The sequence below is a fragment of the Ovis aries genome, chromosome 7 (assembly GCF_016772045.2).
Source record: "Ovis aries strain OAR_USU_Benz2616 breed Rambouillet chromosome 7, ARS-UI_Ramb_v3.0, whole genome shotgun sequence".
Classification (NCBI taxonomy): Eukaryota; Metazoa; Chordata; class Mammalia; order Artiodactyla; family Bovidae; genus Ovis; species Ovis aries.
Genome location: NC_056060.1, coordinates 13,490,452 through 13,516,844, shown reverse-complemented (window position 1 = coordinate 13,516,844; position 26,393 = coordinate 13,490,452). Strand labels below are relative to the sequence as shown.

Sequence of the window (26,393 nt, the reverse complement as noted above, 5' to 3'; positions counted from 1 at the left end):
CCTGTTTCCAATCTCTTCATCCCATCTCTTCCCACCCACGCACCTGAACTTGCCTGGCACCTTGACTCTCAGCAGGGCCCCTCCTCCTCCCCTTCAACACTCATGTCCCTTTACCACCCAGCCTGCAAGGCTGCTGGAGGTGCTCCTGTTACACGCACACCCCAGATGCCCGGCCTGGCCCTACTTCCCCCATCTCTGTCCCATCTCTCCTCTGACCCCTACCCTAAGATTCTGTTTCTTGAGGGCATGGATCCTACTCATATTTCCACTCTCCCCACTACATCACCCAGCATGGTCCCTGGCACAGGGTAAGTGCTCAACAAATATCCCCTAGCAGACTGATGTGGTGAGAAAGAAAATGGCCAGCGGGGCCTTCTGAAAGAGCAGAGGGAACCCCACAAATTCTCTCCCACTGAAGAAAAAAGGGACCAGGAACAGAGCAACCACAGTTAGGTCCTACTCCTCAGAGGCAGGGAGGAGTCAGAGGAGAAAAGTGGGAAAATCCACTTCCAGGGGAAGCTGTCAGAGAGGAACAAGGAACACAAAAGGCACGCAGTGGGCCACAGATAAGGGACTGACCAAGCCCCTGAGAATCTGCCCTGGAATGACCATATGAGGAGCAGGCAGTCAGATCAACGCTGCCTCTCCCCAGCCCCCTTCAGTGCTCTCTCTTCAGGAACCACCGCTGAAGCACCGTCCTTCCCCTCCAGCCACCACCCCAGACATAAACAAGACACCTGGGACACATCCATGCTTCTAGCCCCGCCCTTCCCTTCCACACTGGGAGTCAGAAGACCTGTGTGATCTGACCCTCTTAAACGCCCCCAGGCTGGGTGTTGTCTCTCCCAAGAAGGGCCAGACTGGAAGAACTCAGGGCCTGCCCAGACCCAACACCCCTGCAGAACACCCCTCTTCCCCCCCTTACCCCGAACCCCCCGCCATGCCACCTAAGATGCATACACCCAGACGATGCTACAGGCTAAAATGTGTGATCCCTGTAGTGCAAGGGGAAGGGGGTGAGGATGCAGGAGTCTCCATCTGTCCTCACCTCTGCTCCAGCATACAGAGCCTGCTCAGGTAAGCAGGACTGGGTAGATCACGTGTACAGAAAATCCCAGGAACAGAACAAAGAAGGGGAACGGTTCTCAAAGGTACTAAAATAGCCTGCTTCCTTCCCCAGCTACACACCTCCAGGACGCTTTTGATTCTCTAGAAAAGCTGGACACAGAATAGAGAATGATGATGACAGAAGGCCATGCATTTGACACCCAAGGGATTCTGGAAACAATCAGAACAAGACGGTGGTCTTCACTCTGAGAAAGGCTATCCTGCCAAAGCTTTGCTCCAAAGTGTAGACAGGAACAAGCGGGACATTTACGAAAACCTTTGACTCCAGCCATGAACTGTCTACACCAGAATTTACAACTTGCATCTACTTGGATCCGACAAAGTATAACACAGGTATAGGCAAAGGCACACAAATGCCTCAGGCCACGGCTCAGACTAGGGGTTAATGCACTGGGGGGTGGGGGGTGTCTTTGGCCTCTCCTAGACCTGCCCTTCTCTCCTACTGTCTACAAAGTTGGGGTCTGCCTTAAATCCCTGAAGCCGCACAGAGCAAAGCGCATTGAGCACCTTTCTGAGTTTGTTTAGTCGCCAAGTCGTGTCCGACTCTTCGCGACCCCATGGACGGCAGGGCGCCAGTCTGAGTTTGCTGAAGCCTTAGATAGAGTTGCCGTTTGATGTGTGCGCCCACATACCCACTACCCGGTTTTGCTGCCAGGATGAGGCGCCTCCATTGGGAACTCCCACGCTCCGGGGCACCCGGGGGAACACCCGCAGCTTCGCCCTCCCTCCCGAGAGTCAAGGGGAGAGAGAAGGCCACGGAAGGCGGCTGGACGGGAACCGCGAGGACCCGCAGGGCGCGGCGTGCTCACCTGGCCCGCAGAGCCGGCTGAAATGGTAGGGGTTGCAGCACACGGTGGGGCCGTCGGCGGCGGCGGCGAAGCTGTGGCAGCCGCACAGGGGCTTGAGCTCCACGGCGTGCTGCAGGTCGGGCCAGCGGAAGAGGCGTCCGAGCAGCAGCTGCGGCGGCGCGGGTTGGCCGCCCAGGCGGAGGTCGGCGCGCGGCACCAGCACGCAGCCGCCCGGCACGCCGCCGCGGGACTCCACCGCCTCCAGCAGCGTGTCCAGCGAGCGCTCCTTGAGCCGCTTCAGCAGCGAGTACGTGACCGTCTTGAGTTCCTGCTCCAGCAGCAGCAGCCGCGAGCGGGCTTCGCGACTCCGCCCGCCGCCCTCCGGCTCCTGGGCCGCCCCGACCAGGGGTTCGCCGGCTTCTCGGGGAGCTCCGGCGGCGTCCCGCTCCGAGAAGAGACAGCAGGTCACCGTCTCGCAGTCACTTTCGGGCAGCCAGCCCTGGCCTCCCGGCTCCCCCACGTCCAGCGAGGAGCCCCCAGAGCCGGCCCCCGGCTCGGACATGGGCCTCGGGGGGCCCCCTGAGCGCCGGCGTCTCCCAGCGCCTTGGGCGCCTCGCTGTCCCACCGCGTCCCGGGGCCGCCGCAGGGCTACCGGGCGGACTTCGGGGCGGCCACAGCCTCCGCCTTCTCGTGCCCGCGCGGCCGGCTCAGCTCGGCTGCCCACGCTCCCATCCTCGTCGCCACCGCCGCCGCCGCTGCCGCCGCCTTCCTCCCGGTCGGGGACCACACGACTTCGCCAAAGTCGCCGCACCAGCCCCGAGCGTTTGGACCTGAACATACGATATCCTTTGGCGCCGGGGGAGGGGGGGGGAGGCGGTCTCCGGTTACCGGGGGTCCGTTTCCTCAGCGAGGCGCCGGCTGCGCGGGCCGCAGCCCCACATGAAGCTCTGCCGCAGGGCGCCGTGCAAACCGCGCACAGCCTGTCGTCGAAGGGGCACCGCAAGGCTGCAACATGAGGGAGCTCGCCAGGGCTGGACGGCGGGGAACGCGCGCACGCCGATCCGCAGTCCGCGCCCGGCCCGCGGCTACATGGACCCCGGCGGCCGGGAGGCTCAGCAACTCCAGCCCCGGCGCTTTAGAGGGACTGCAGGCGGCGCGCCGCCAGAAAGACCCCGCATGGGCCGGCGAGCCTTCAAAAGTTGCGCGGCTGGTCCATGAGCACAAAGCACTCGAGCTGAACTCCCCAAATGTGTCTGGAAAGCCCTGCCTTTAAAACCCAAGCGCTTCACTACATGGGTTTTTCCTGCAGGATCCGAAAGGCAGGCTTGTTGATGATACCCTCGGCTTCCTTCTTACTCCCTGCAAAAAGAAAAGGGGGGAAAAAAAGGAAAGGAAGAAAAAGAACCCCAAACAAAACCAAAATCCCTGTAATTGCATGCACGAAAGGCCAACTCTGTCTCAGGTCCCAGGCGCTAGATGCACTTGGAGCGAATTTCTCCTGAACGCGGTGTCAACACATGAGTGGAAACTGTAAAAATCCCAAAGAGCTGCTGGGAATCCTTAATTAAAATGCAATCCACCGAGGCAGAGGTCATAGCCCGCCCCACGCCGCATTCGGACGCCCAGGACGCTGCGGCTGCAGAGGTCGCCCCCCTCCCCCTCCACAAAAAGTGGCTCCCGGTGGCCCCGCGGTCCCGGCGAGGTCTGGCGAGGCAGCGCCCGGCGGCTCTTTCTCTCGGCTCGACTCCCTCGCTCGCTCCCCCACTCGGCTCTCTCTCTCTCTTTTTTGTTCTCCTCAAACGCACACTGAGGGCCCCCGGAGGAGCGCCGCGGAGTCATTGGCTGCCTCCCATCATATGCCAGTCTAGACACTTTGGCGGCTCCGCGGCGCTGATTGTTGCGCAAACAAGGTTTCAAGTTTCTTAACTCTTAAAGGAGAACACGTCCCATTGCAGGGCCCGAGGCTCCAAGGGGCCGGCTCCCGGGGCGGGCCGAGCCCCGGCCCCCGCCCCACGCTTGCCCCAGCACCACCCCCCTCCCCCGCCCAGGGCCTGACAGCGCCCACGGCCGGCTCTCTGGCTCGCGTGCGCCGCGGGCACAGATGCGAGCGCGCGCGCGCGCACACACTCACACACACGGTTACACAAACCACGGGCAGGCTGGCTGCGCGAGAGTTTGGTGGACCCACTGAGACTCGGACGCAAACGGGGCGCTTGGCCTCTCCTTGGCTTGTGCACAAACTTCAAACACACGTTGCACTTTAGAATTGGTACAAACCCCTATCCCAGGGAAGGCTAATAAAAATGGGTGTGCGTGTGTGCTTTCCTGGCTTACGTTTTTGGCAGTAGGGGGCGGCTGATTTGTTGGGGTGGCGGGATCTAACGTGATAGCACGAGGTTTCCACACCCCTGCTCAAAGTCGGGGGTAGTCTGCTGGGCCAGTCGGGTGGCGTGGGATACCTCACGCAGAGGGACTCTAGGCTTGCTCGAGGTAAGGAGTTACGGAGGGTGGGGTGGCGGCGGGGAACGTCTCTCGGGCTCCTTTCGGTCGCCAAGTCTTTCCCTCAGAGCTAGGCGGGCCGCCAGCCGTCCGGGCCCCCTCGAGGCTGGGTGACTTCTCCACCCGCTTTCCTTCTCCAGTTTATTCTCTGCACCACAAAGAGGGGTGTGGGTAGGGCTCGTGATTTCCCCAGCGACGTTTCACCACGGAAATGGGGGTGGGTTGGGGGCCAGATCCCTTCTGATCCCGGGCAAGCTGGTGGGGGCGCGGTGGCAGCAGCGGACCGCCTGGCGCGGGAAGGGTTAAGGCCGCTCTTGCCCCTGGAGCCGGCGCGGCGGGGTACCTCCTCGGGCGCGCTCTCTCGTCCGAGGGTGGCAAAAGTTCAAGCTTGTAAAGTCGGGATTGGCCCCGCGCGGAGGGAAAAAAGGCCTGGTCCCCCCTCCCTCTCCGGGCGCGGCGCCGATTGGCCCGGCCACGGGGCGGGCGCCGCCCTCTCCCGGGCGCGCGGCGGCACCGCCCCCGGCGTGGCGCCCCGCCCCTTTCCGGGCAAGAGCCCGGCCCCGCACTGAATGAAATAAATTCCGCTACTCTCATTGGCCCGAGGCTGGGCGCCATTCCCCCGCGGGGGCGAAGGGGGCGCCGGCGCGCGGTTCTCGTGTGGGTTCCCACGTGTGGGGCTGGCCGTGTGAGGCAACCGCAGTGCGAGTCCCCGGGGCCGCCCCGACTTAAGTGTGCGCTGGGGGGAGGGCAGTGTTTGCCGGATGGGCTCACCCTTTGCTGAGCTTTACCTGGACCAGGTACTGTTCAGTCTGCGCCCTCTGGGAGAGGCGGTTACTCTGGCGAATGGAGGGTCGGGCTTAGAAGCTTCCTCACCCGCATCCCCTTCTGCGTTAGCCAAGACAGAATAGCTGTCTTGGCCTCATTTTCTCGTTTGAAAAACGGAGATGATGATGCCTGTCCTGCGTTTTCACGGGACCATGAAGCCCCTATGAGATAAGTGCATGGAAAGTGTACAAATCGCAAGCAAACGGTGAATTTTCACAAGTGAACAAAACACCAGTGTAAGCAATACGGAGAGGACAACGGACCTTGAGGCCTCTTTTCAGTCACTTCTGTCCCCTGGGGAAATTAGTGCGTCTTAAAATAGGAGAAGAAATTTAATGTGAAGTGTTTTATCAGGGTATCCGCTGGTTTGACTGTGGGTTATAATAATAGCTTGTGCTTACTGTGGGCAAGGCCATGTTTCAAGCATTACAGAGATTTTAGTCATTCTCACAACAGCCCTGATAGATACTATTACCTCCATTTCACAGGTAAGTAAACTGAGGAAGAGGAATTAATCATTGACATGAAGATAGTCTTCAAAGTGCTAAAATAATGCTAACACCACAGAGACATCAGCCAGTATATGGGCTCACCCTGACAGCAAGGAAGTGATGTGGGTCTGTGTTGCCAGAGCATATCCTCGAGAACAGTGCTTTTCAAACCGGTCCATTGGACCTGCTGAATCAAAGCATTGTGGGGTAAGGCCCCAGACTCCATTTAACAACACTTTGGGGGTAGGCATAGTTATTAACCGTTAACTTATAGTTAAGGACACTGAGGCACAAAGACCTAGTAACTTGTACAAGCCTGTATTTAGTGGCAGAGGCTGGATTTCAACCCAGCCAGTTTGGGGGAAGGGGTTTATGTGACGGGAATCTAAAGGGAAAGGACAGCAAGCAGACAGATTACCCCTCAGGGCTTCCACACATGCTCAACACCTACCCCTGGAGTCAAACCATGTCTCCTTCCCCCTCCATTCCCCAGTTCCTCCCTGAGGTACCAGGACATTCCTTTCTGAAGGGTTCCTGGGGGAGCACCCTGAGGGATGTCAGGTCTGTGTCTGGGGCCTCAGACCAAGGAAAGACTGAAACAGAAACCTCCCTGGGGAGGGCTGCCTTCTTTCCTGAGCAGTAATTTGGACAGAGTTTGCCTTCTGCTCACCCAGAGATGAGGCATTGGGGGTGGGGTGCCTTTAGGTGCCAGCTAGATGACACCTGAAGAGCACGGAAACCAGAGTGTGGTAGGCCTGAGTTCAGGACTGATCCTGCTTAACCTCCCTCGGCTCTATAAGCCTTGGGGTGGGAATAGGAATCGTGCCACAGAGGATAACCAAAGTTCAATGACATGAGGTCCCAGAGGCATCCCTCATTCCAGGAAGACCACGTCTCAATAGCAATAATATCAGGAAAGAAAGGATGGTGACAGTCAGCCCCCTTGTCCTTGGATTTCCAGGGCCCATCCAGCCTGGCCTGCGGCTGCCTGTGTTGTGACCACTAGAGGGTGCGTGTGGCAGTGCCCAGAGGGCAGGGCCTCGGAGCTTCAGCCTTAGGTGGTGGTTGTTCAGTTGCTAAGTTGTATCCAACTCTGCAACCCCGTGGGCTGTTGCAGCACACCAGGCTCCTCTGTCCTCCACTTGTCTCCAGAATTTGCTCAAATTCATATCCATTGAGTTGGTGAAGCTATCTAACTATCTCATCCTCTATCACCCCCTTCTTTTGCCTTCAAGCTTTCCCAGCATCAGGGTCTTTTTCAATGAGCCGGCTCTTCCCGTCAGGTGGCCAAAGTACTAGAGCTTCAGCATCAGTCCTCCCAATGAATCTTCAGAATTGATTTCCTTTAGGATTGACTGGTTTGATCTTGCTTTCTCAAGAGTCTTCTCCAGCAGCCTAAGGACGCCTTTGTAAACCACCCCTCTGGAGAACAAGCTCAAATTTCCTGGGGGTATGGGAAGGGAGAAATGTAGGGTCCTAGCTGCTGCTACCCAGGTTTCCACAGTCAGGTTACTCACAAAGTAACTCACGAAGAAGTAACTCTGACCCCTCAGATTTAAATCTGCTCCTTCCCTGTTGTTCTAATATTCCCCCAAAGTACCCCGTGTTTTCTCACAGTTAATAAACCCATACGATCTGATCACAATTCTCCTTTGTCTCTGGAATGTAAGTGTCATGTGGTTAGAGATGGGGAAACTGTCAGGCACAGGCCACCCACAGCCCCACTGAGCGAGTCAGAAACAGGCCATTTGATGCCCCTCTGTCTGTACCATCGGGCTTCCCTGGTGGCTCAGATGGTAAAGCATCTGCCTGCAATGCAGGAGACCCGGGTTCGATTGCTCGGTCGGAAAGATCCTCTGGAGAAGGAAATGGCAACCCACTCCAGTACTTTTGCCTGGAAAATTCCATGGATGGAGGAACCTGGTAGGCTGCAGTCCATGGAGTCACAAAGAGTTGGACACAACTGAATGACTTCACTCTCACTCTCACTCTGTCTGCACCATCAGAGAAGCTAATTCACACAAGACTTACCCCATTTCTTCTCCCCAGTCTTTAGCATAACACCTGTCACATAATGGGCATTTTATATCTGCGACATGCTTCGTTTAAAACCCCTTGCTTCACCAAGCTCCACGCTCATGATCATCTGGACCAAACACTTATTTGCACTATCTCATCAAATCCCCCCAGATTTTGTTCCTGTTCTTACAAAATCACTTTTAAAGCAAACAGAGAGGTTATGTAATTTGTCTTTGGTCACACAACCAAGAAGTGACAGAGATGGGACTTGAACCCAGGGCCGCTTGAGTTGAGTGTTCTCCTTCTTAGTATCTGGCCCTAAAAAAGGAAACACGGTCTTTTGTCTTTGGGATGTTTCCATGCCTCTGCATGCTAAGTCGCTTCTGTGTGTTTGACTCTTTGCGACCCTATAGACCATAGCCCACCGGGCTCCTGGGAGTTTCCAGGCAAGAATACTGGAGTGGGTTGCCATGCCTCCTCCAGGAGATCTTCCCAACCCAGGGATCAAACCTGCAACTTTTATGCCTCGTGTGTTGGCAAGCGGGTACTTTACCACTAGCGCCACCTGGGAAGCCTGGATGTTTCCGCATTAGCTAGGAATTCACAAGGCATGAAAGAGCAGAAAGAACACAAGGCAGAACTTGGTGGTGGGAAGAGCCAGGCTCTAGGGGCTACTGCTTATGAACAGAGGCATCACAGACAGAGTCTGGCTGCCTCTTGCTATGGTGAGATGGACTGGCAGGGAGACTGAGTCATCCCAGCCCACTTCACAGAAGACTAATGGATAAATCAAGGCTTCTCTTATTAATTCTCAGGAAAACAACTATAGGCCCAACAACAACTGGCTAAGTGGTATCATCTGCCCCTTTAGAAGGTTAAATCTCGTTGGTCAATGTGGTCCCAAATGGGAGAGCATGGGTACCCTTTGGGGATGGATAACCCTTCTGAGACTGATGAATGCTGCGGACCCTTTCTGTCTTGAAGAATGCACACAGGCATGTATTCACCCACATGACACATACTCATCTAGTTCCTATTGGGTGCCAGGCCATGTTCCCAGTGCTGGGGATACTTCAGTAAGCAAAACAGAAAAATTCCTGAACTCAAGGAGTCCAGTGGGAGGACAGACAGACCATAAACAAAATAATCGTATCCAGCATCTTGGAAGATAAATGTGCCAATGTTAAACATAAGAAGAAACAAATGCCAGGAGAAAGTGGATGTGGTTCAGAGAAAGTGGTCAGGGGATACTTCTCTGGGAAGGTAGCATTTGAGCAAGGTCTTGATGGTGACACTGTCTGAGACTATCTGACACTATCTGGGAGATGAATGTTGCTCAGAAAACAGCAAACGCAAAGACCCTGAGGTGGGAGTGTTCCTTGCATATCCCAGGACCATCAAAGAGGTCATGAGATGAGACAAGTACTGTGGGAGGTGGGGGGCATGCAGATTATAGGGCACCCGGGCCATTGGTGGGTCTTGGGCTTGTCCTGTGAGCTGGGAGCCCCTGGAGGTTCTGAGAGGAGGGCCACGGTCTGCCTTCTGTTTGACTGGCTTCCCCTAGTTGCCACACGGAGAATAGATGGCAGGGCAGAGATTGCGGCCTTGTGGGAGACGGTTGCAGTGGCCCAGGAGAGGCCATGCTGGCATGGGGAGGAAAGGTCAGATTCTGGACATATCTGAAGATAGAACCAGTGTGACTTGCTGTTACACAGACTTGAGAGTGTGAGAGATCATCTGAACAGTGTAGACACCTTACTGACGCTTATTTACTTAATTTTAAAAATCAGTTCACCACTTTCATTTAGCCTTGTCACAAGCAGTAATAGCCATGGCGTCACAAATGTGCTAGTTAAATTTATGACTTTAAGACAGATACATAAAGGGACTTCCCTGGTGGTTCAGTGGCTGAGATGCTACGCTCCCAATGCAGAGGGCCTGGGTTTGATCCCTGGTCAGGGAACTAGTCCCACATCCCACAGCTGAGAGTTCACATGCCACAGCTAAAAACTGGGTCAGCCAAATTTAAATTAAAAAAAAAAAAATATATATATATATATATATATATATATATATATAAAATGATAGGGGCTTCCCTGGTGGCTCAGTAGTAAAGAATCTACCTGCCAATGCAAGAGACAGGTTCGATTCCTGGTCTGGGAAGATTCCACATGCCACAGAGCAGCTAAGTCCATGGACTACAGCCACTCAGCCTGTGCTCCAGAGCCTGGGGGTGCAACTACAGAGCCCACGTGCCAAGCTACTGAAGCCCATGTGTCCTAGAGCCTGTGGTTCACAATAAGACAAGCCACTGCAAGTCCGCACCACAACTAGAGAAAAGCATGCACAGCCACAAAGAGCACAGCCAAAAGTAAATAAATTTTAAAAATAATAATAATGAAACAAATATATAAAATCAGGAATCCCTAGAGTCCAGTGGTAAGGGCTCCATGCTCTCATTGCCGAGGGCCCAGGCTCATTCCCTGGTTGGGGAACTAAGATCCCACAAGCTGCATGGTGTGACCAAACAAATTTTAAAAATAAAGCATTTCTTACAAAATAAATACATATATACATAATACATTAAAAAATAGCTGGTTTATCTGTGTATCACCTGAATTATCCTAATAGCCATCTGAATACATGCAATGTTGGGAACGCCGGTTTAACGAATGCCTAATTTCACCTACTTTCAGGCTTTTTTGTTTGCTCACATCTTACTTTCTCTCAGAAGGACTTTTCCTGGTCCTGTCTACAATTATGGAACCTCTATGAATCAAATGCCGACTTTACCATTACCACTCCAGGCAGCCTATGCTTGGGCAGCACGGGGTAATGGTTCTTAACCATCATTTTGTTGAACCAAACAGACCTGGGTTCAAACCCTGTTCAGTTACCTCTCAGTTGTGTGACCATAGGCAACCTCCTTAACTTCCTAAAACAAACCCCAATTGGGTGCTATTATTACTCCCAGATTAGAGACTATACACGGGGAGCCTGACACTTAACTGGTAATAATAATATTGGGAGGTTGTTTTGAAGATTCAAAGGCTTAGTCCAGTGTCTGGCACCTAATAGGTGCTCAGCACATGGGAGATGTTGTCTTCCCAGGTAGCGCAATGGTAAAGAATCGCCTGCCAATGCAGAAGGCGCAAGAGATGCAGGTTCGATCCCTGGGTGGGAAGTATCCCGTGGAGAAGAAAACAGCAACCCACTCCAGTATTCTTGCCTGGGAAATCCCATGGACAGAGCCTGGCGGGCTGCAGTCCATGGGGTCGCAAACAGTCAGACATAACCCGGTGACTGAGCACACACATTAGCTAAATAAGCAAGGAGTTAGTTGTTTTATTTAACCTCTGGGAGACTCAATTTCCTCATCGATAAAATGGGCCTGCTTGACTGTGGCAGGAATAAAGTCTTGGCACCCTGTGGAACTCAGCAGCTCCTGGGAACCTAGAGAAACTGCCCTTCCCAATGCTGCTGGTCACACCCCTTGTGCTGCCCTTAACCCTCCACTATCTAAATAGTCTAAACAGCTCAGAACAGGACAGGGAGGGGAGCCAGAGGAGATTCTAGAACCAGAAAAAGAGTGATTTGTCCAAGATCACAGGGCCGCTTGGAGGGAGTCAGAGGTTGACCTGAGGTTTTCTAGCTCCCAGGGCTCTTTGCCCCTTATCCCGGTGCCTAAGGCTTCTGACCCTAACCGTGCAGTGTATACAGAAGAGGAGATAAAAGGGCAGCCTTGGGGTCAGACTGCCTGGTTTTAATCTTGGCTCTGGCGCTTACAGGGTGGCCTCAGTCACTTTACCTATCCTCTCCAAGTTTCAGTTTCCTCATCTGTAATATGGATTTAATAATAATAGTACCTACCCTGTAGGATCACTGTATTGACTGATATATATGCAAAGCATTTAGAGCTGCTACTGCTATTTTGCTCCTTGTGAGTGTCACGTGAAAGTGAAGTTGCTCAGTCGTGTCCGACTCTTTACAACCCGTGGACTATAGCCTACCAAGCTCCTCCGTCCACGGGATTCTCCAGGCAAGAATACTGGAGTGGGTTGCCATTTCCTTCTCCAGGGGATCTTCCCGACCCAGGGATCGAACCCAGGTCTCCCACATTGCAGGCAGACGCGTTAACCTCCGCGCCACCAGGGAAGCCCTTTGCCCTGAACATTATCAGGCTTCAGAAATACCAGGTGAATGAATGAACAGAGGCGTGAATAAGTGAAGTCTTCATCAGCAACAGTCTCCTGGTTGTTAAGAGGGCCAGAGGTAGTTACACAGAGACCTGGGTGAGGACTGTAGCTTCGCTGCAGTGAAACTGGATTGCCTTCATCCATCCGTCTCAAACTAGGAGAATCCCTCGAAGTCAAAGGATTTTTCTGAAGGGCTAATTTGATTCAAAAAGGTTGGAGAAATTTACTTTTATATTATATTTGCAATGTATCCCATTTTACTATTAAAGCTAACCTAGATGTATCAGGGAATAGTATGCAAAATGGAGGGGCTTTTTTTTTTCTTTGAACAGAGATGAGAGATTCCTAAAGAATGTCACAATCACTGTGAGCAGCACCGGACTGTGACCCCAGACCTGACCCCCGGCCTGAGCCCAGGCCTCCTGGTGGAGGAAGCTCACTCCCCTTAGCCTTCAGCCAAATCCAGGAGCCCTCATCTCAGAGACAATGCCCGGGAACAGGGCTCATTTGAGTTCTTGACTATAATTCAGGGACTTGTTTCTATAGGGCGCTTGCTATGGGTCAAAGGCCTTTCGTGCAAGGAGCCTGCCCGTCAGGGACTGGGAGATTACTGGATAGTCCTTGTTATTCAGTCATTCCTCCACACCACAGCCAGAAAAAGGTTTCAAGCACTTCTCTCATCACAAGGCTCCCAGACTGAGAACCATTGAAGCCCCATGACCCGGAAGGGCAAAGAATCACTTCCCAGCCCAATTAGGTGTAGGTCCCCTCTCATCTCCCCTCCCATCATGTGGACCCTGAACAAGAGAAGGCCTGCGCCCCAGAACACCCTAAAGGCCCCCTGTTTCCTGTCAACTGACACCCAGCCTTTGCACAAGCTGGTTCACCTGCCTGCGATGCTCTTCCTTCTTTTCCGCCAGTTTTTTCCTCTCTCTCCTGAGAGACAGGCCTGTGGCTGCCCCCCTTTCGCTCTCCTGGCATCTGTACAGACCTCCTTCCCAGGAACGCAAGTGATTGTCCCAATCTGAGAGGCCCCCAAGAGCAAAGTGTGAATGCTCCTCCCCTGTGTACCCCTAGCACAGCACCCAGGAGGTGCTCCCAAAATTGGGGAGAAGGAATTTAATGTAGATAAATATGGCCACTTTCACCTCCCCATGGAAGTTGTCCCAACTTCCCCTCCCTAGCAGGATTCCTTGGTGGCTCAGTGGTAAAGCATCTGCCTGCCAGTGCAGGAGACACAGGTTTGATCCTTGGGTTGGGTCGATGCCCTGGAGAAGGAAATGGCAACCCATTCCAGTATTCTTGCCTGGAAAAACCCCATGGACAGAGGAGCCTGGCGGGCTACAGTCCATGGGGTTGCAATGAGTTGAGAATGACTTAGCAACTAAACAACAACCCCTCCCTCACAGTGCCCGCACCTCTTGATGCTGTGATTCCATTTTATATGCAAACATACACATGTGCTTGCACATAGTGAAATAATGTATATATACAGTTATTTAATGTACAATTGGAAGAGTGGGAGTTATGCTCCATAAGGTGACTTTATAACGAAGAGATTGGAAACAAGGTTATCAATAAAGGATCTAGTTAAATCAATTACTGTATATCATCCAGCTATTGGAAAAGAATGAGGCAGCCCTCAGTATGAAAAGATCAAGATAGTAAGTACCTGAAAACAAACAACTCAATGAAAAAATGGTCAGAAGACCTAAATATACATTTCACTGAAGAAATCATCCAGATGGCCAACCGGCACAGGAAAAAATGCTCAACATTGTTAAGTTATTAGAGAAATGCAAATCAAAACCACAAAGTCTGTATCAAAAAAACAGTATCAATCAAATGGTTTTCATCAAAAAATCTATGAATAATAAATGTTGGAGAGAGTGTGGAGAAAAGGAAGTCTGTCCTACACTGTTGGTGGGAATGTAAATGGGTAGAGACACTACAGAGAACAGTATGGGGGTTCCTTAAAAAACTAAAAGTAGAACTGCTGTATAATCCAGCAATCCCATTCCTGGGCATATATTTGGAAAAGATGAAAACTCTAATTCGAAAAAATTCATGCACCCCAGTGTTCTTAGCAGTACTATTTACAATAGCCAAGACATGGAAGCAATCCAACTAGAGAGTAGCCTCTGCTTGCCGTAACTAGAGAAGAGCCCCCACAACAACAAAGACCCAAATAAATAACATTAAAAAAAATAAGAAGAGCTAGAAGAACTGACCACAGTGGGAGAGGGCATCCTGTCTGGCTTCCTGTCTGCATATCGTCTCTTCTCAGCTAGACCGGGACACACTTGTCGCTTTTGTTTACTTCCCAGAGCTTGGTGTACAGAGGGTGTGTGATAAACATTTCTTGCCTCAGTCTCCACTAGCACTCACTGTGCTCTGGGAAGGGCTGGAGGACACAATGGTCAGCAACTTCCAGGACCCAGGACTCTGCACAGGGCTGCATTGTGACTGCCACGGTCCCTAGACACTTTTGTCTTCATGGGTACCTTCTTGCATAAAAAAAAAAAAAAAAAATTATTTATTTTACAAGTGTTTTGGCATATGTAATTGACATTACATTTGACAAATGTAATCCAGGCTGGATTCATCATTGTATGTTTATCATTATTATTTCTTTTCTTCTGATTTCAAACACAATGAAAACTAAAACATTTTCTAGGCCCCTTAAAATTACCATGGGCCCTAGGCACCATGTCTGCCGCGCCTAATGGGTAAGTGGGCCTGTGCCCTGGGCATGGCTGGTGTTCAGTAATCAGGCGCTGCTTCCAGAAGCAGCCTGGCCTGGGAAATGCACGTGGCCTTTGGAACCCTAAAGGCCTGGATGTGATCCCAGCTCCAGCCCCTACCCACTGAGGCTCTGAAGGCAATCACTAAGGTTTCCTGAGTTCAGCTTCCTTCCTGCTGCAATGCAATGTTGCCGTGAGGATTAGAAACATAACAGAAGATGCTTCATAAATGTCCAATGTTATTAGTTGATTTGTCTCCAGGAGGGAGTGGGTGCCCGAAGGTAGCCCAGGGACATGGTTGGCTTGGATGACACCAACCACAGTCAGAAGTCCTGGCCCCTTCAGGAGAGGCAGAAGGGAGGTGGTGGGAGGACATGCATTTACCTGGTTTTAATTATACTCTTAGTATATAAACTCTTATATATGGATATAATCTTTTATATAAGTATATTCATAGACTTTTAGACATATAAAATATTATATATGAGTGTATATACTGAGTATAAATATATAAGACTATAAATATATATACTAAGTATACATACATTATATACTTATATACAGTATCTATGAAGCTATATACTCAGTATATATCTGGAGCAGATGAAGATTAAAATTCAGAGCCAGGCCTCTGCTCAGGGGTTCTTGGCCTTGACTGTGCATTGGAATCACCTGGGAGCTTAAAAAATACTAAAGCTCCACCCCTACCCCAGACCAATCAAATCTAAATATCTAATGGGGGGCTGGGTATGTGGGGTTCTTTTTAAGCTCCCCCAGGTGATTCTAATTTGAAGCAAGGCTGAGCATCCCGGTGACCATTCCTGTGGATGGAAGGAGTAAGCTGTCTTATCCAGCAGACAGCTTCTCACCCCTACAACATCTAAGACCATGAACTCTTAAGTGGCTGCCAGAGGTAGACTGAAAGTGGGGTAAAAGTAACTTGTAGGAGGCCCTTCCAAGGCCCTGCACCCATCAGAGTATTCTTTTTCTCTGGGCCAGCCTCCCAAATTGCATAGATTCAGACAGCACCGAGCCTAGAAGCACCTCTGTGGATGCCTCTTTCAGCCCAGAACCTTGCTGGGTCCTGAGACAAGGGACCAGAACACGCCCCCATCTGACAGGGCGGGTAATAAAGAAGACAGGGGACCTACCCCCGCAAGCACTAAGTAGGTTTCTCCAGGGTGAGCCGCAGACCTGCTCCACTTGAGGCTGCTGCTGCTTCAGTCGTGTCCGATTCTGTGCAACCCCATGGACTGCAGCTCACAAGGCTCCTCAGTCCATGGGATTCTCCAGGCAAGAATAGTGGATGGGTTAGCCATGCCCTCCTCCAGGGGATCTTCTCAACCCAGGGATTGAACCCGGGTCTCCTGCATTGCAGGCAGATTCTTGCCACTGAGCCACCAGGGAAGTCCCCTCTGCTTGTGGACCTGAGTGCTATTCATCTGCACTCCTGAGCCACTCAAGATCTACTGAATTGGCATCTCTGGATTAGGCCAGAGGCCGCATCTGTCACTCTCCAGAGGGAATTCTCATGCACAGGTACATTTCTGAGTCAAGAGAGGACCCATAGTCCATGTCTTGATTCAGGAGGAGGCTACATAGTGTACACACAGGTAAAAAAAAAAAACCTTCAAGGTTTACATTTAATATGTGTACTTTATGTGCTCAACCTAAAAGCAAAACCAAAAGAGAACCAACTAACTATGTGTCTGGAGCTTTAGGAAGGAGAATCAGGGAAGGCTGTCTGGAAGAGGCGCTCTTTGAGCTAGGTCTAGGACAGGGAAAGAACAGGGGACAGAGCAGAGGGAGTTGGGAGGTTCACTGGGGAAGAGACTCTTGCGGCCATAGCAGTGGGGGAGGCAGGTCGGAACAGGAAAATGGTTGTTTTTTGAGGCCTTTTCAGGTAGCTGCCTTATCCCCACCCAGCAACAGGGTGTCCTCAGAGGCCCACAGGCTGCTGTGGTCAGCATAGGTAGCCCATGAAAACTCCCAACTTGCTTCCAAGAGCATCCAGGTCATTCTCCAACAAGACAGCATTGTTTGGGGTTCCAATGCAGGGCAAAAAAAAAAAAAAAAACAGAGAGCTCAATTGTCCCTGTCATAATGGGTATATAATTTATAATAATGTCAGCTATTAAAGGATTTTTAGTAATTAACTGACAGTGGTGTGCTATTTCACTGCATTTTTGCCTGCCATAATGATCTTGAACTTTACAAGACAGTTTTGAACTTGCTCAAAATAAGTCCCGAATACAAAGAAGGGCAGGGTCATCCCAAATAAGGGGTAAAAGATGTTGGACAAAATGGGGCTGTTCTCCTCCCAAAAAGAAGGTGAGCTGTGCAAAACCAGGGATTGCAGACCCACTGTCTTCCCAGGGAGCTACATAACCAGTCAGATGCCTGGCCAGAGCGGCAACCAAAGCAAGTCAGCTGTTTCAGAGCAGTGTATTAAGCTGCATTCTTTTTAATACACTGTGTTTGCATGATACACAGCTAAGAATATTTTTCGCAGGACTTCCCTGGTGGTCCAGTGGGTAAGAGTCCACAGTCCCAATGCAAGGGGCACAGATTCAATCCCTGGTCAGGAAACTAAAATACTGCATACTGTGGCCAATAAAAAATGTTTTTAATATATTTTTAAATTTTTTAAAAAAGAATATTTTTCTCTTCCCCAGAGAAATATACTTCTACTCTCGTGATTCTCTTGGTATATTTTTTGCTCTTTCTTGACTTTTAACAAAATAAAAGAAATATTTCTTTCTCCTCTTAATTCTGCTAAGAAAAAAGACCAAAACAGCCAACATAAGCCCAATGATAAGTAGTAACAGACAGAGTGCTGGAGAGGCATCAGGGAGTGGTGGGGTCTGTGGGAAACTGATGCACTCAGGCCCAGCATGAATGAGAATCTACTATTCCACTCCAGACAATCAGGACTGCAGGCTCCTGGCAGAGACTGTTAAGTGCCAATGGCAACCCCAGTTCTTTTTCTTTCTTTTTAATAGCAGAAAGATGATTTATTTTCAGCTGGGAAAATTTCATCCTGGGAGAAAAGGACTACTTCGGCTTGAGCGCAGTCAGATGACCATCTGTATCCTCCCTTGCCCTTGGTATAGCCATACAGCTATCGAGATGATAAGCTGCAGGGAGGCGCGTTGTGCAGGAATTCTGGGAAGGCTCATCCGGAGGCCCCCTGTTTGACTTCAGCTTTTCTTCTCTGGCCTAGAATGTGAATGTGATGGCTGGAGGCCTGGAAGCCGCCACGGACTGGGAAGCAGCCTTTGCAAATGGGAGCTGTACACGGAAGGCAACAGAACAGGGAAGCCTAAGCCCCTGATGGCGTTCTGAATCTACCTACCCAGGCCTGAGCTGCCGGTTTATCTCCTGGCTCCTTTTATATGAGAAAGAAACATGTATCTTATTTAAACTACTGTTATTTTGACATTTTCTGTTATAATCTGCCCAACCTAATTCTAATTAATACAGCTGGGCTCACTATCACAATAGTCCAACTTTTCAAATTTAGCCAGATTATATGAACTTGTATATGACACAGGTTGATGTCATACATGTTGGAAACTTTATATAATTATTTAAAATACTGAACATGCCAAACAAATTATGTCTGAACTGCATTCAACCCAAGCCCCACTCTGGACTATACCATTGATGATAGGTATTAAGACTTGATAAATAGTCATTTCTCTCTTCTGGGAAGATAGTAGGATTGTGCTTCTCCACCCAATTGAACTCAAATGTGTCCATGTGACTTGCTTTGGCCAATAAAATATGAGCAGAAGTGATGCGCAATACTTTTAGGCAAGTGATTTAAGAGCCAGCGTGTGGCTTGCCATGTTCTCTTTTCCCTGCCGCTGTCATTATGGAAATATATCAATGTGGAACTTCCTGCAGCTGGACGGTCGAGTGACTTTGAAGAACAGAGCATCCTGATAACTCATCAGGTAGTACCTAAACATGGTTATAGTAAAGCCACTGGGATTGGGGGGATATTTGTTACCACAGCATTATCTAGTTTATCCTAACTCATTTGCCCTGTGATGACACTGGGCCCACACTGATAACCCAGGATAATTCCCCATCTCAAGGTCATCTGATTAGCAACTTTAATTCAACCAGCAACCTGAATTCCGCTCTGCCACGTGACCTAACACAGTCACAGGTTCCAGCGATTAGGATACACAGTTGAGGGTTGCAGAGATTAGGACACAGACATCTTTGGAGGTGGGGGGAGCATTATTCTGTCTACCACCCCCTCTCCCACCCCAGGAGCAATAATATCAGCAGTATTTATTGAGCACTTACCACGCACCTGCCAGTGTGCCCAGTGCTGCTTTTCCTGAACAATCTCATCCGTTCTTCACAACCCCAGGAGAATAGTTCTGCTGCTGCTGCTGCTGCTGCTGCTGCTGCTGCTAAGTCGCGTCAGTCGTGTCCAACTCTATGCGACCCCAGACACGGCAGCCCACCAGGCTCCCCCATATCTGGGATTCTCCAGGCAACAACACTGGAATGGGTTGCCATTTCCTTCTCCAATGCATGAAAGTGAAAAGTGAAAGTGAAGTTGCTCAGTCGTGTCTGACCCTCAGCGACCCCATGGACTGCAGACTACCAGGCTCCTCCGTCCATGGGATTTTCCAGGCAAGAGTACTGGAGTGGGGTGCCATTGCCTTCTCCGATAGTTCTCCTAGTGTTCTCATTTTACAAAGAAGTCAAGCAGTTCCCCAAGTCTACCCAGAGAGTAAGGGCTGGATGTTGGAATTTGAACTCAAGGCTGTCCAACTGAAGCCAGGGTCCCACCCACATGCTGCATCCTGAGAAGCCACCAGATCTGTTCAACTAGATGTCACCCCTCCTCTGTGCTTCCATAGCTGAGTGGCGGGTCTCTCTTGTTTAAATGATACTCTTCTGAAATCTCAATTTTGGGCAGGCCACCTCCCTACATCAGCTGTCAAAGTAATAAGAGTGGTTATTTAATGAAAATCTACCCTGTCCCAGACCTTTCGCATACAACAACTCTGACACCCTGGTCAGAGTTAAGGCTGCTAAGGCTGGTCTTGTTTCCACTTTCCAGAGAAGGAAACTGAGACTCAGACAGGCGAGGGTCAGCCTCCAAGGTCATTCGTGTCAGTGCTGGAAGTTGAACACAGGCCTAACTCCAAGGCCAGTTCCTGCTTCTGTGGTTGTAAATGCTTGCTGCCTTTGTAAGCATGGGAGAGATATAACATCTTACAGAAAAACCTGAATGAACTTGCCGACCGACCCAATAACTATCATGAACTGAGTTTAAGCTGGCAGTGTAGTCCCATGGTTAAATTGGGGATGCTGGAGTTGTGCTGCTGGGGTTCAAATCCCAGCCCGCTCGCTTTCTTCCTGTGTGACTTATGCCTTGATTTCCTCTACCGTAAAATGTATAATGATAGCACCTATCTCACGAGGGCTGTTGTGAAGATTAAATGACTTAGTGCATCTCAAGTACTTTTGACAGTCATTGTCCCATAGCAAGCAGTATGTAAGTAGCTTTAATTGTGGGGTGGCCTAGTCAGCTGAGCGTCAAGCAGGACCCCTGCCCCAATGTCCGGTCATGTCACCGGTCCTCTGCGCCAGTCTGATCAGAAAGAAAGGCATCTTTTTCTGTGAAACGTTATGACCTCAAACTAACTAAATAGAAGGTTCTCTGGAAGACCAAAAAAAGATACATGTTGAGAAAATATTTTATAAACTGTAGAGAGAAGTGCCCGTGTTGGGTATCACTGACCTTAATGAAGTGCTTAACAATCAGGCAGGGAAACCATAGACCCACCAGAAGACCCAGTGTCGGCCTTCTCAACGTGGGGCCCCAGGGAACAGAGAGAGAGCAGGCAGCTGTCATATTTCCTCCTCCCCTCCCATCTCCGCACCCCAGCCCGCCCCCATCCATCCTGGGGCTGCAGGAATGCGATGGTATCTCAGCAAACAGACAGTCTGTTCCCACAGGAGATGGGGCCGCCCCCAGGAGGCCCCACTCTCCCAGCCACTGTAAACACAAGGGTCTGTCCTCTTTATCAGCTTGGCTCAGCAGCAGTGGAGACAGTCTGCCCGCTGGAGAGTCCCCGCGCAGCGATAAGCTGCTGGGCCCCTTGCTGGCAGCCCTCCTGGGGCTGTAGCTGGGCTGCCCCAGAATAGGAATCTTGGGGCTGGCCTGGCTTGGGGCCTAAACACCTCATCCAGGGGCTGGGAGGCTGGATGCCTGAGCTCTGAGGATGTTAGCCACTCAGATGAAGGAAGCAAAGGCCCAGAGTTGTCAAGGGGCCAGGCCACAGAGTCTGCAAAGCCCCCAGGAGCTGGCCAAGACTTCTGAACCTGATAATTACATCGCTTTAAAAGATATCTTTATCCTCCTTCTCCCTCATCATCATTATATTTACAGACCATACATATTGATGATCGTTTTACCCACAATATTTTCCCATCCACACTCCATTCAGTGAATTAATACACAGCAAGTGCTCAGCACTGGGCTTGGTAAGGACTCAGAGAAACTCACCCTGCAGACATAATGTCGTAGTGTTCCTGTCATCATTCTCGTGGTGCAGAGAACCCCCAGTCCCTTAAGATAATAACAGCCAGCTTTTATCTGGTCATACCTATCATGTCCTCGGTTTCTCCACTGACTGGACGTGGGGAATACTAGCGAGAACAGCATTCTCATTTGACTGAGGCAGGAACTGAAGGGTCCAGAGAGGTGAGGTGATTTGCCTAAGCTGCTCAGCCAGCACGTGGCGCAGCTGGGACCAAGCCCTCAGACTCAAAGTCCGACAAACCCCTTTCCATCCTAGCCATTGCCTGGGCTGCGCTGCTGTTCTCAGTTGCTCAGTCGTGTCCGACTCCGTGGGACCCCGTGGACTGTAGCCCGTCAGGCTCCTCTGTCCATGGGGATTCTCCAGGCAAGAACACTGGAGTGGGTTGCCATGCCCTCCTCCAGGGGATCTTCCCGACCGAGGAATCTAACCTGAACCCGAGTCTGCTGCATTGCAGGCGGGTCCTTTACCTTCTGAGCCACCAGGGCCCACAGCCAAGCACGGAGGAGCCTGCACTGGGTCTTGGGTCCCTGTCCTGGATCCTTTCTGGGGTCAGGCAGAGGCAGATCAAGAGCCTGGGGTGGGGACGGACTGACAGCTTCTCTACAGCACTCACAGCGCCAGCAAGCAGCCGTGAATTCAAGTCCTAAACAACCAGTGTGGCTGTGAACCCACAGATGGGCACCTGGATGGGAGCCCAACGCCCTGGGTTCCAGTCTCAACTCTGCGGTTTTCAGGGCGCTGACCTGGGTGGGGCTGGGCACTTCTCCTCTCTGGGCTTGGTCCCCAGATCTTTACTTCCTCATCTATAATATATCACCTCCTCTGGCCTGGCTACCTCCTCCAAGAGTTGCTGGGTGAACTAAATGAAGCAATCTGCAGTAAAACCTCTGGTTCGGAGCTCCTGATTAAAATGCTTTCTCTTCCGGATCAGATGAATTTCAAACCGCTGACCATCCTTTACTGCCCAGTTCAGATGCCTCCTGTTCCTAGAATCCCTCTCTGATCTCCCAGTTGGGCACAACCATAGCCTCCTTGGAGCTGTCACTTCTTTCCTGGGGTATTCTCTCCCTCGCATGGGGTCAAAGTTTGGGACTGATTTTTCATGGGATCCCCAAATCCTAGTATGGAGGCCAGCACACATTAAGTGCTTGATAAAGTGAGTGAGTCGATGAGTGGACTACCAGAGTGAGATGGACACTCTGTCCCCCTGCTCTGTCTATGAGGCTCAGAGAGCATGTCTCCTCCTCCTCTTTGGGCAGCTCACAGGGGTAAAGACCCCTGAAAGGCAAATCTTCTTAAGAAATTGTTTCCTTCTTTTGCCATCTCCTACTCTCAGCTCCAGATCCTTATGTGTTCCCCGGGGCTCCCAGGATTCTATCCTGACTCCTTTGCCTGGCTTTGAGGCCCTTCCCAACCTGTCCTCAGTCCCCACTCAAGCTCTTGTCTAGCTTATGGTCCCAGGAGTGCCCTCTGCCTGGACCTTGCTCTCTGTTACCAACACTCGCAAAAACATCTCCACTTTCACGGAGTCTACAATGCAAGCACCACCATCACCATCTCAGGGACTTCTGTTGCCTTCTCTCTTCTAAATGCACCGCCCCCCATGTCCCCAGAGGTACCTTCTCGTAGCCAAGGGACCTCCAGGTTGCCTTTGATTCTCATGAATGGGTCCACCATCACCTCCCCCACACACCAGCTGGGCCCACGAATCTCCCCTCCCCCATAACATAGACTGTGATCCTCAGGGTGGCAGAGGGAAAAGATGGACACTCAGCTGGAATTTGGGACATAGAGAATGGCTCCCAAAATGTCTTAAGTTTTCTCTAGGCCATGTCTTCTGCCTGTGCCCACCGGAGGGTCCTACCCCCAGCATCCGCAGGGACCCCAGATCCCACATCACGAGGCACCCCTTTAGTCCACAGAGGCTATGGCCTCTCTGCCACCCACCCCTGAACACCTGCCCTGTTACCACCCTTACTCATGAATGCTCACTGAGTGTCTTCTCTGCACCAGGCATACCATTCCAGGCCCTGGGCAGGGACATAGCAGGAGCTTTCATTCTAATGAAGCAAAGGATGGAAACAGACAATTAAACAAAAATGAGTAAAGTATAAGACTAGTTTAAGTAAGTTTTGTTATAGATAAATTTACTGTCATTGAAAGTAAGGGCCTAGGTTTAAAAGAAAAAAAAAAAATGCCAGGATGGATTTTGGGAGTGCAGAGTGGAGTTGCTACTTAGTGGGATGATCATGTAGACCTCCTTGAGAAGGCGACATTTGCTCAAAAAGCCAAAGGAGGCAAGGCGGCGGAACTTAAGGATTCTGAGGAAGAAGAGTCCAAGCAGAAGGAACAGCCAGGACAAAGGCCCCTGTGTGATTCCATGTTGCCTTTTCTGTGCACCCACATTTTCTTCTCTTTATTTGGCCCTGAGCAGAACTCAGGAGGGGCTTCCCTGGTGGCTCAGTGGTATAGATTCCACCTGCCAATGCAGGAGATGTGGGTTCGATCCCTGGGTCAGGAAGATCCCCTGCAGTAGGAAATGGCAACCCACTCTAGTATTCTTGCCTGAAAAAATCCAATGGGCAGAGGAGCCTGGCAGACTGCAGTCCTTGGGGTTGCAAAGAGCTGGACACGACTTGGACTAAACAACAGCAACAGAGTTCAGGAGTGTCAGAGGAAGTTGCTCACTTGGTCACCTGTCCTGCTGCACCAGGAGCTCCCTGGGGCAGAAACCCTGTAATGGTCAAGTTCACAGTCACCTCAGACCCCACCCTGACATGTCCAGGCACACACACACCCAGACCCACACCCTCATGCCCAGACATACACACCCAAACTTGTATATAGAGATCCACACACTATGGTCAATAGAGAGGCCTCAGTGATTGTCTATTGAGATGAACTGAGTGCAGAGTAAATAATAATTAAGTGCACCCAGCCCCGTCTAGTTTACAAAGGTCTCCCTTGTAAGGTCTGCTCTTTGAGCTTCAGAACTGGGTGGTTATTAAAGTGAGGCTCAGAGAGACCAAGGTGAACAGGCTGGTCACTGGTATTTGCAATACTGGAACCCAGCTCTTCTGATTATCATCCAATATGCTTTCATTAAAAAAAGAAAAATCAGACATGAACAGAGAACAAAATGTCTATAGAAGCAAGTGTCCCTCTTCTCCCCACCCTCCCCACCCTCCTGCGAGGCACTCAGCTTCCTCCCTAGAGGCAGAGTGCACTTCTCAGCTTACTTTCAGTGGACACTCAGGCTCTCCTCTCTCTGTGAAGAGAATGTGCCTTGCAGGTACACCTGGTGTTATGAAAACAGGCCAGGAGCCCCTGCTCTGGAAGCAACCCCTTTGCTCCTAGGTTGTCTGGAGCCAGACCTGGCATCCACTTGGTTTCCCTAACCCTACAGTTCTCTTGGATCCATGACATGGTCACTGAATGTCTCACATCTTCAGTCTCAGGGATGAACCACTCATCATGAGGAGCTCAAAGAGAGGAAACGGGGAACCGAGAAGACGGAAGGAGTAGGGAAACCAGGCACTGCAGGAAACCGCACTGAGCTGGAGTTTCTTTAAAATGAGGCCCCCATTTAAGGACCTCTGGATTCTTCCCCAGACCTTTCAAAGCTGATGAACTGTGAGTTCCCAGTGAAAAGCATGGGGCTGGAGTCACTGGATGACCATCCATACTGCACCTTAGCACGCTGCCCCAAACACACTCAGCTACAACTGTGGAGTCCAGCGTATGGTTCTCCCTTACCAGGAGCAGATGAAAGTGTGTCAGTCATGGACCTGCTGCAGGACCCTACAGCCGAGGGGAGACACACACATGCATCCCAGTTGGACAGTGCTCGGGGAGTCTTGAGGGATCAAAAGATGCTGCTTCTCCTGGAGGCAGGGAAGGAAAGAGAAGAAGGATTACACAGAACCCCCCAGCAGAGGAGCCGGCATATACAAGGAGCAGAGACACTTAAGAAATGCTAAGGGGGGCTTTCCTGGTAGTCCAGTGATTAAGAATCTGCCTTGCAATGCAAGGAACCCCAGCTGGATCCCTCGCCTGGGAAGATCCCACATGCCTCGGAGCAACTAAGTCTGTAAGCTACAACTCCTGAGCCCGTGCCCCTCGGCCACTGAAGCTCATACTCCTGAGCCCATGCTGCTCGGCTGCTGAAGCTCATGGGCCTGGTGTCTGTGCTCTGCAACAAGAGAAGCCATCCCAATGAGAAGCCTGCACACTGCATCGAAGAGGAGCCCCTGTTTGTCGCAACTAGAGAAAGCCCATGTACGAAGGAAGTCCCAGCACAGCCAAAAAATAAAAGAAATAAATCTCTTTTTTAAAAAAGAAGAGAAATGCCAAGGGGAATTTTGACTTTGGGCGGCAGAGATCAAACAGGAAGGGTCAGTGGGGGTCAGAAGCGAAGGGCCTGGTTGTCAAGGGGATGTGTTTGATTTTATCTTACTAAGTGGAGGTTTTCAAGAGGGTTGTGGCAGGATCTGATTGTGTACTATCTGGATCTCTCACAGACCATGAGCAGCATCGAGAAGGGAGTGGAGGCCTCCAGGGCATGGGATATGAAGTTCTGACTTTAGTTGAGCAGAGAGAATGTGTTTATGATGCTTTATTTCTTAAATAGGGTGATGGGGACACTGTTTCTACTTTTTTTAAAAATATGTCTCAAATAAATCCTAATGAAAAGGAAATTTTAAATAAAAAAGATAAAGTCGTAGACGTCTCTTGTGGTCCAGTGGTTAATAACCTGCCTCCCAATGCAAGGGACACAGGTTTGATAACTGGTCTGGGAAGATTCCACATGACATGGAGCAACTAAGCTCCTGTGCCGCAACTACTGAAAGCCTGCATGCTCTTGAGCCTGTGCTTTGGAACAAAAGAAGCCACTGGAATGAGAGGCCTGAGCGTCAAAACCAAGAGTAGCCTCTGCTCACCACAACTAGAGAAGGCCCCGGCACAGCAATCAAGACTCGGCACAGCCAAAAATAAAATATTAATTTTTTTTAATGTCCTGAATTCTAAAAAAATAAGATGAAGTCAGTGAATATAAGCTCCAATGAGGTGCAGATAACAATAGCTAATAATGAAGCTTGTTATGCACTTAATCAGAAAGCTTAAT

General features: G+C 50.7%; 1 protein-coding gene and 1 long non-coding RNA gene across 3 annotated transcripts in view; one reads left to right on the top strand and one right to left on the bottom strand.

The window, feature by feature from the left end:
• SMAD6 (SMAD family member 6) overlaps nt 1-3,819 on the bottom strand; it is a 77,592-nt gene extending 73,773 nt beyond the window's left edge. For both annotated transcript variants that reach the window (XM_004010255.6, XM_042252070.2), the window contains exon 1: nt 1,938-3,819. In XM_004010255.6, the coding sequence (XP_004010304.2) occupies nt 1,938-2,754 (817 nt within the window). In that variant the 5' untranslated portion in view covers nt 2,755-3,819. The remainder of the gene's footprint in view (nt 1-1,937) is intronic.
• A 490-nt stretch (nt 3,820-4,309) lies between these two features.
• On the top strand, nt 4,310-25,991 carry LOC121819944 (uncharacterized). The gene is made up of 3 exons (XR_006060305.2): nt 4,310-4,406; nt 17,914-18,649; nt 24,721-25,991. It is a non-coding gene; the product is annotated as an uncharacterized LOC121819944 (long non-coding RNA).
• Nucleotides 25,992-26,393: the final 402 nt, after the last annotated feature.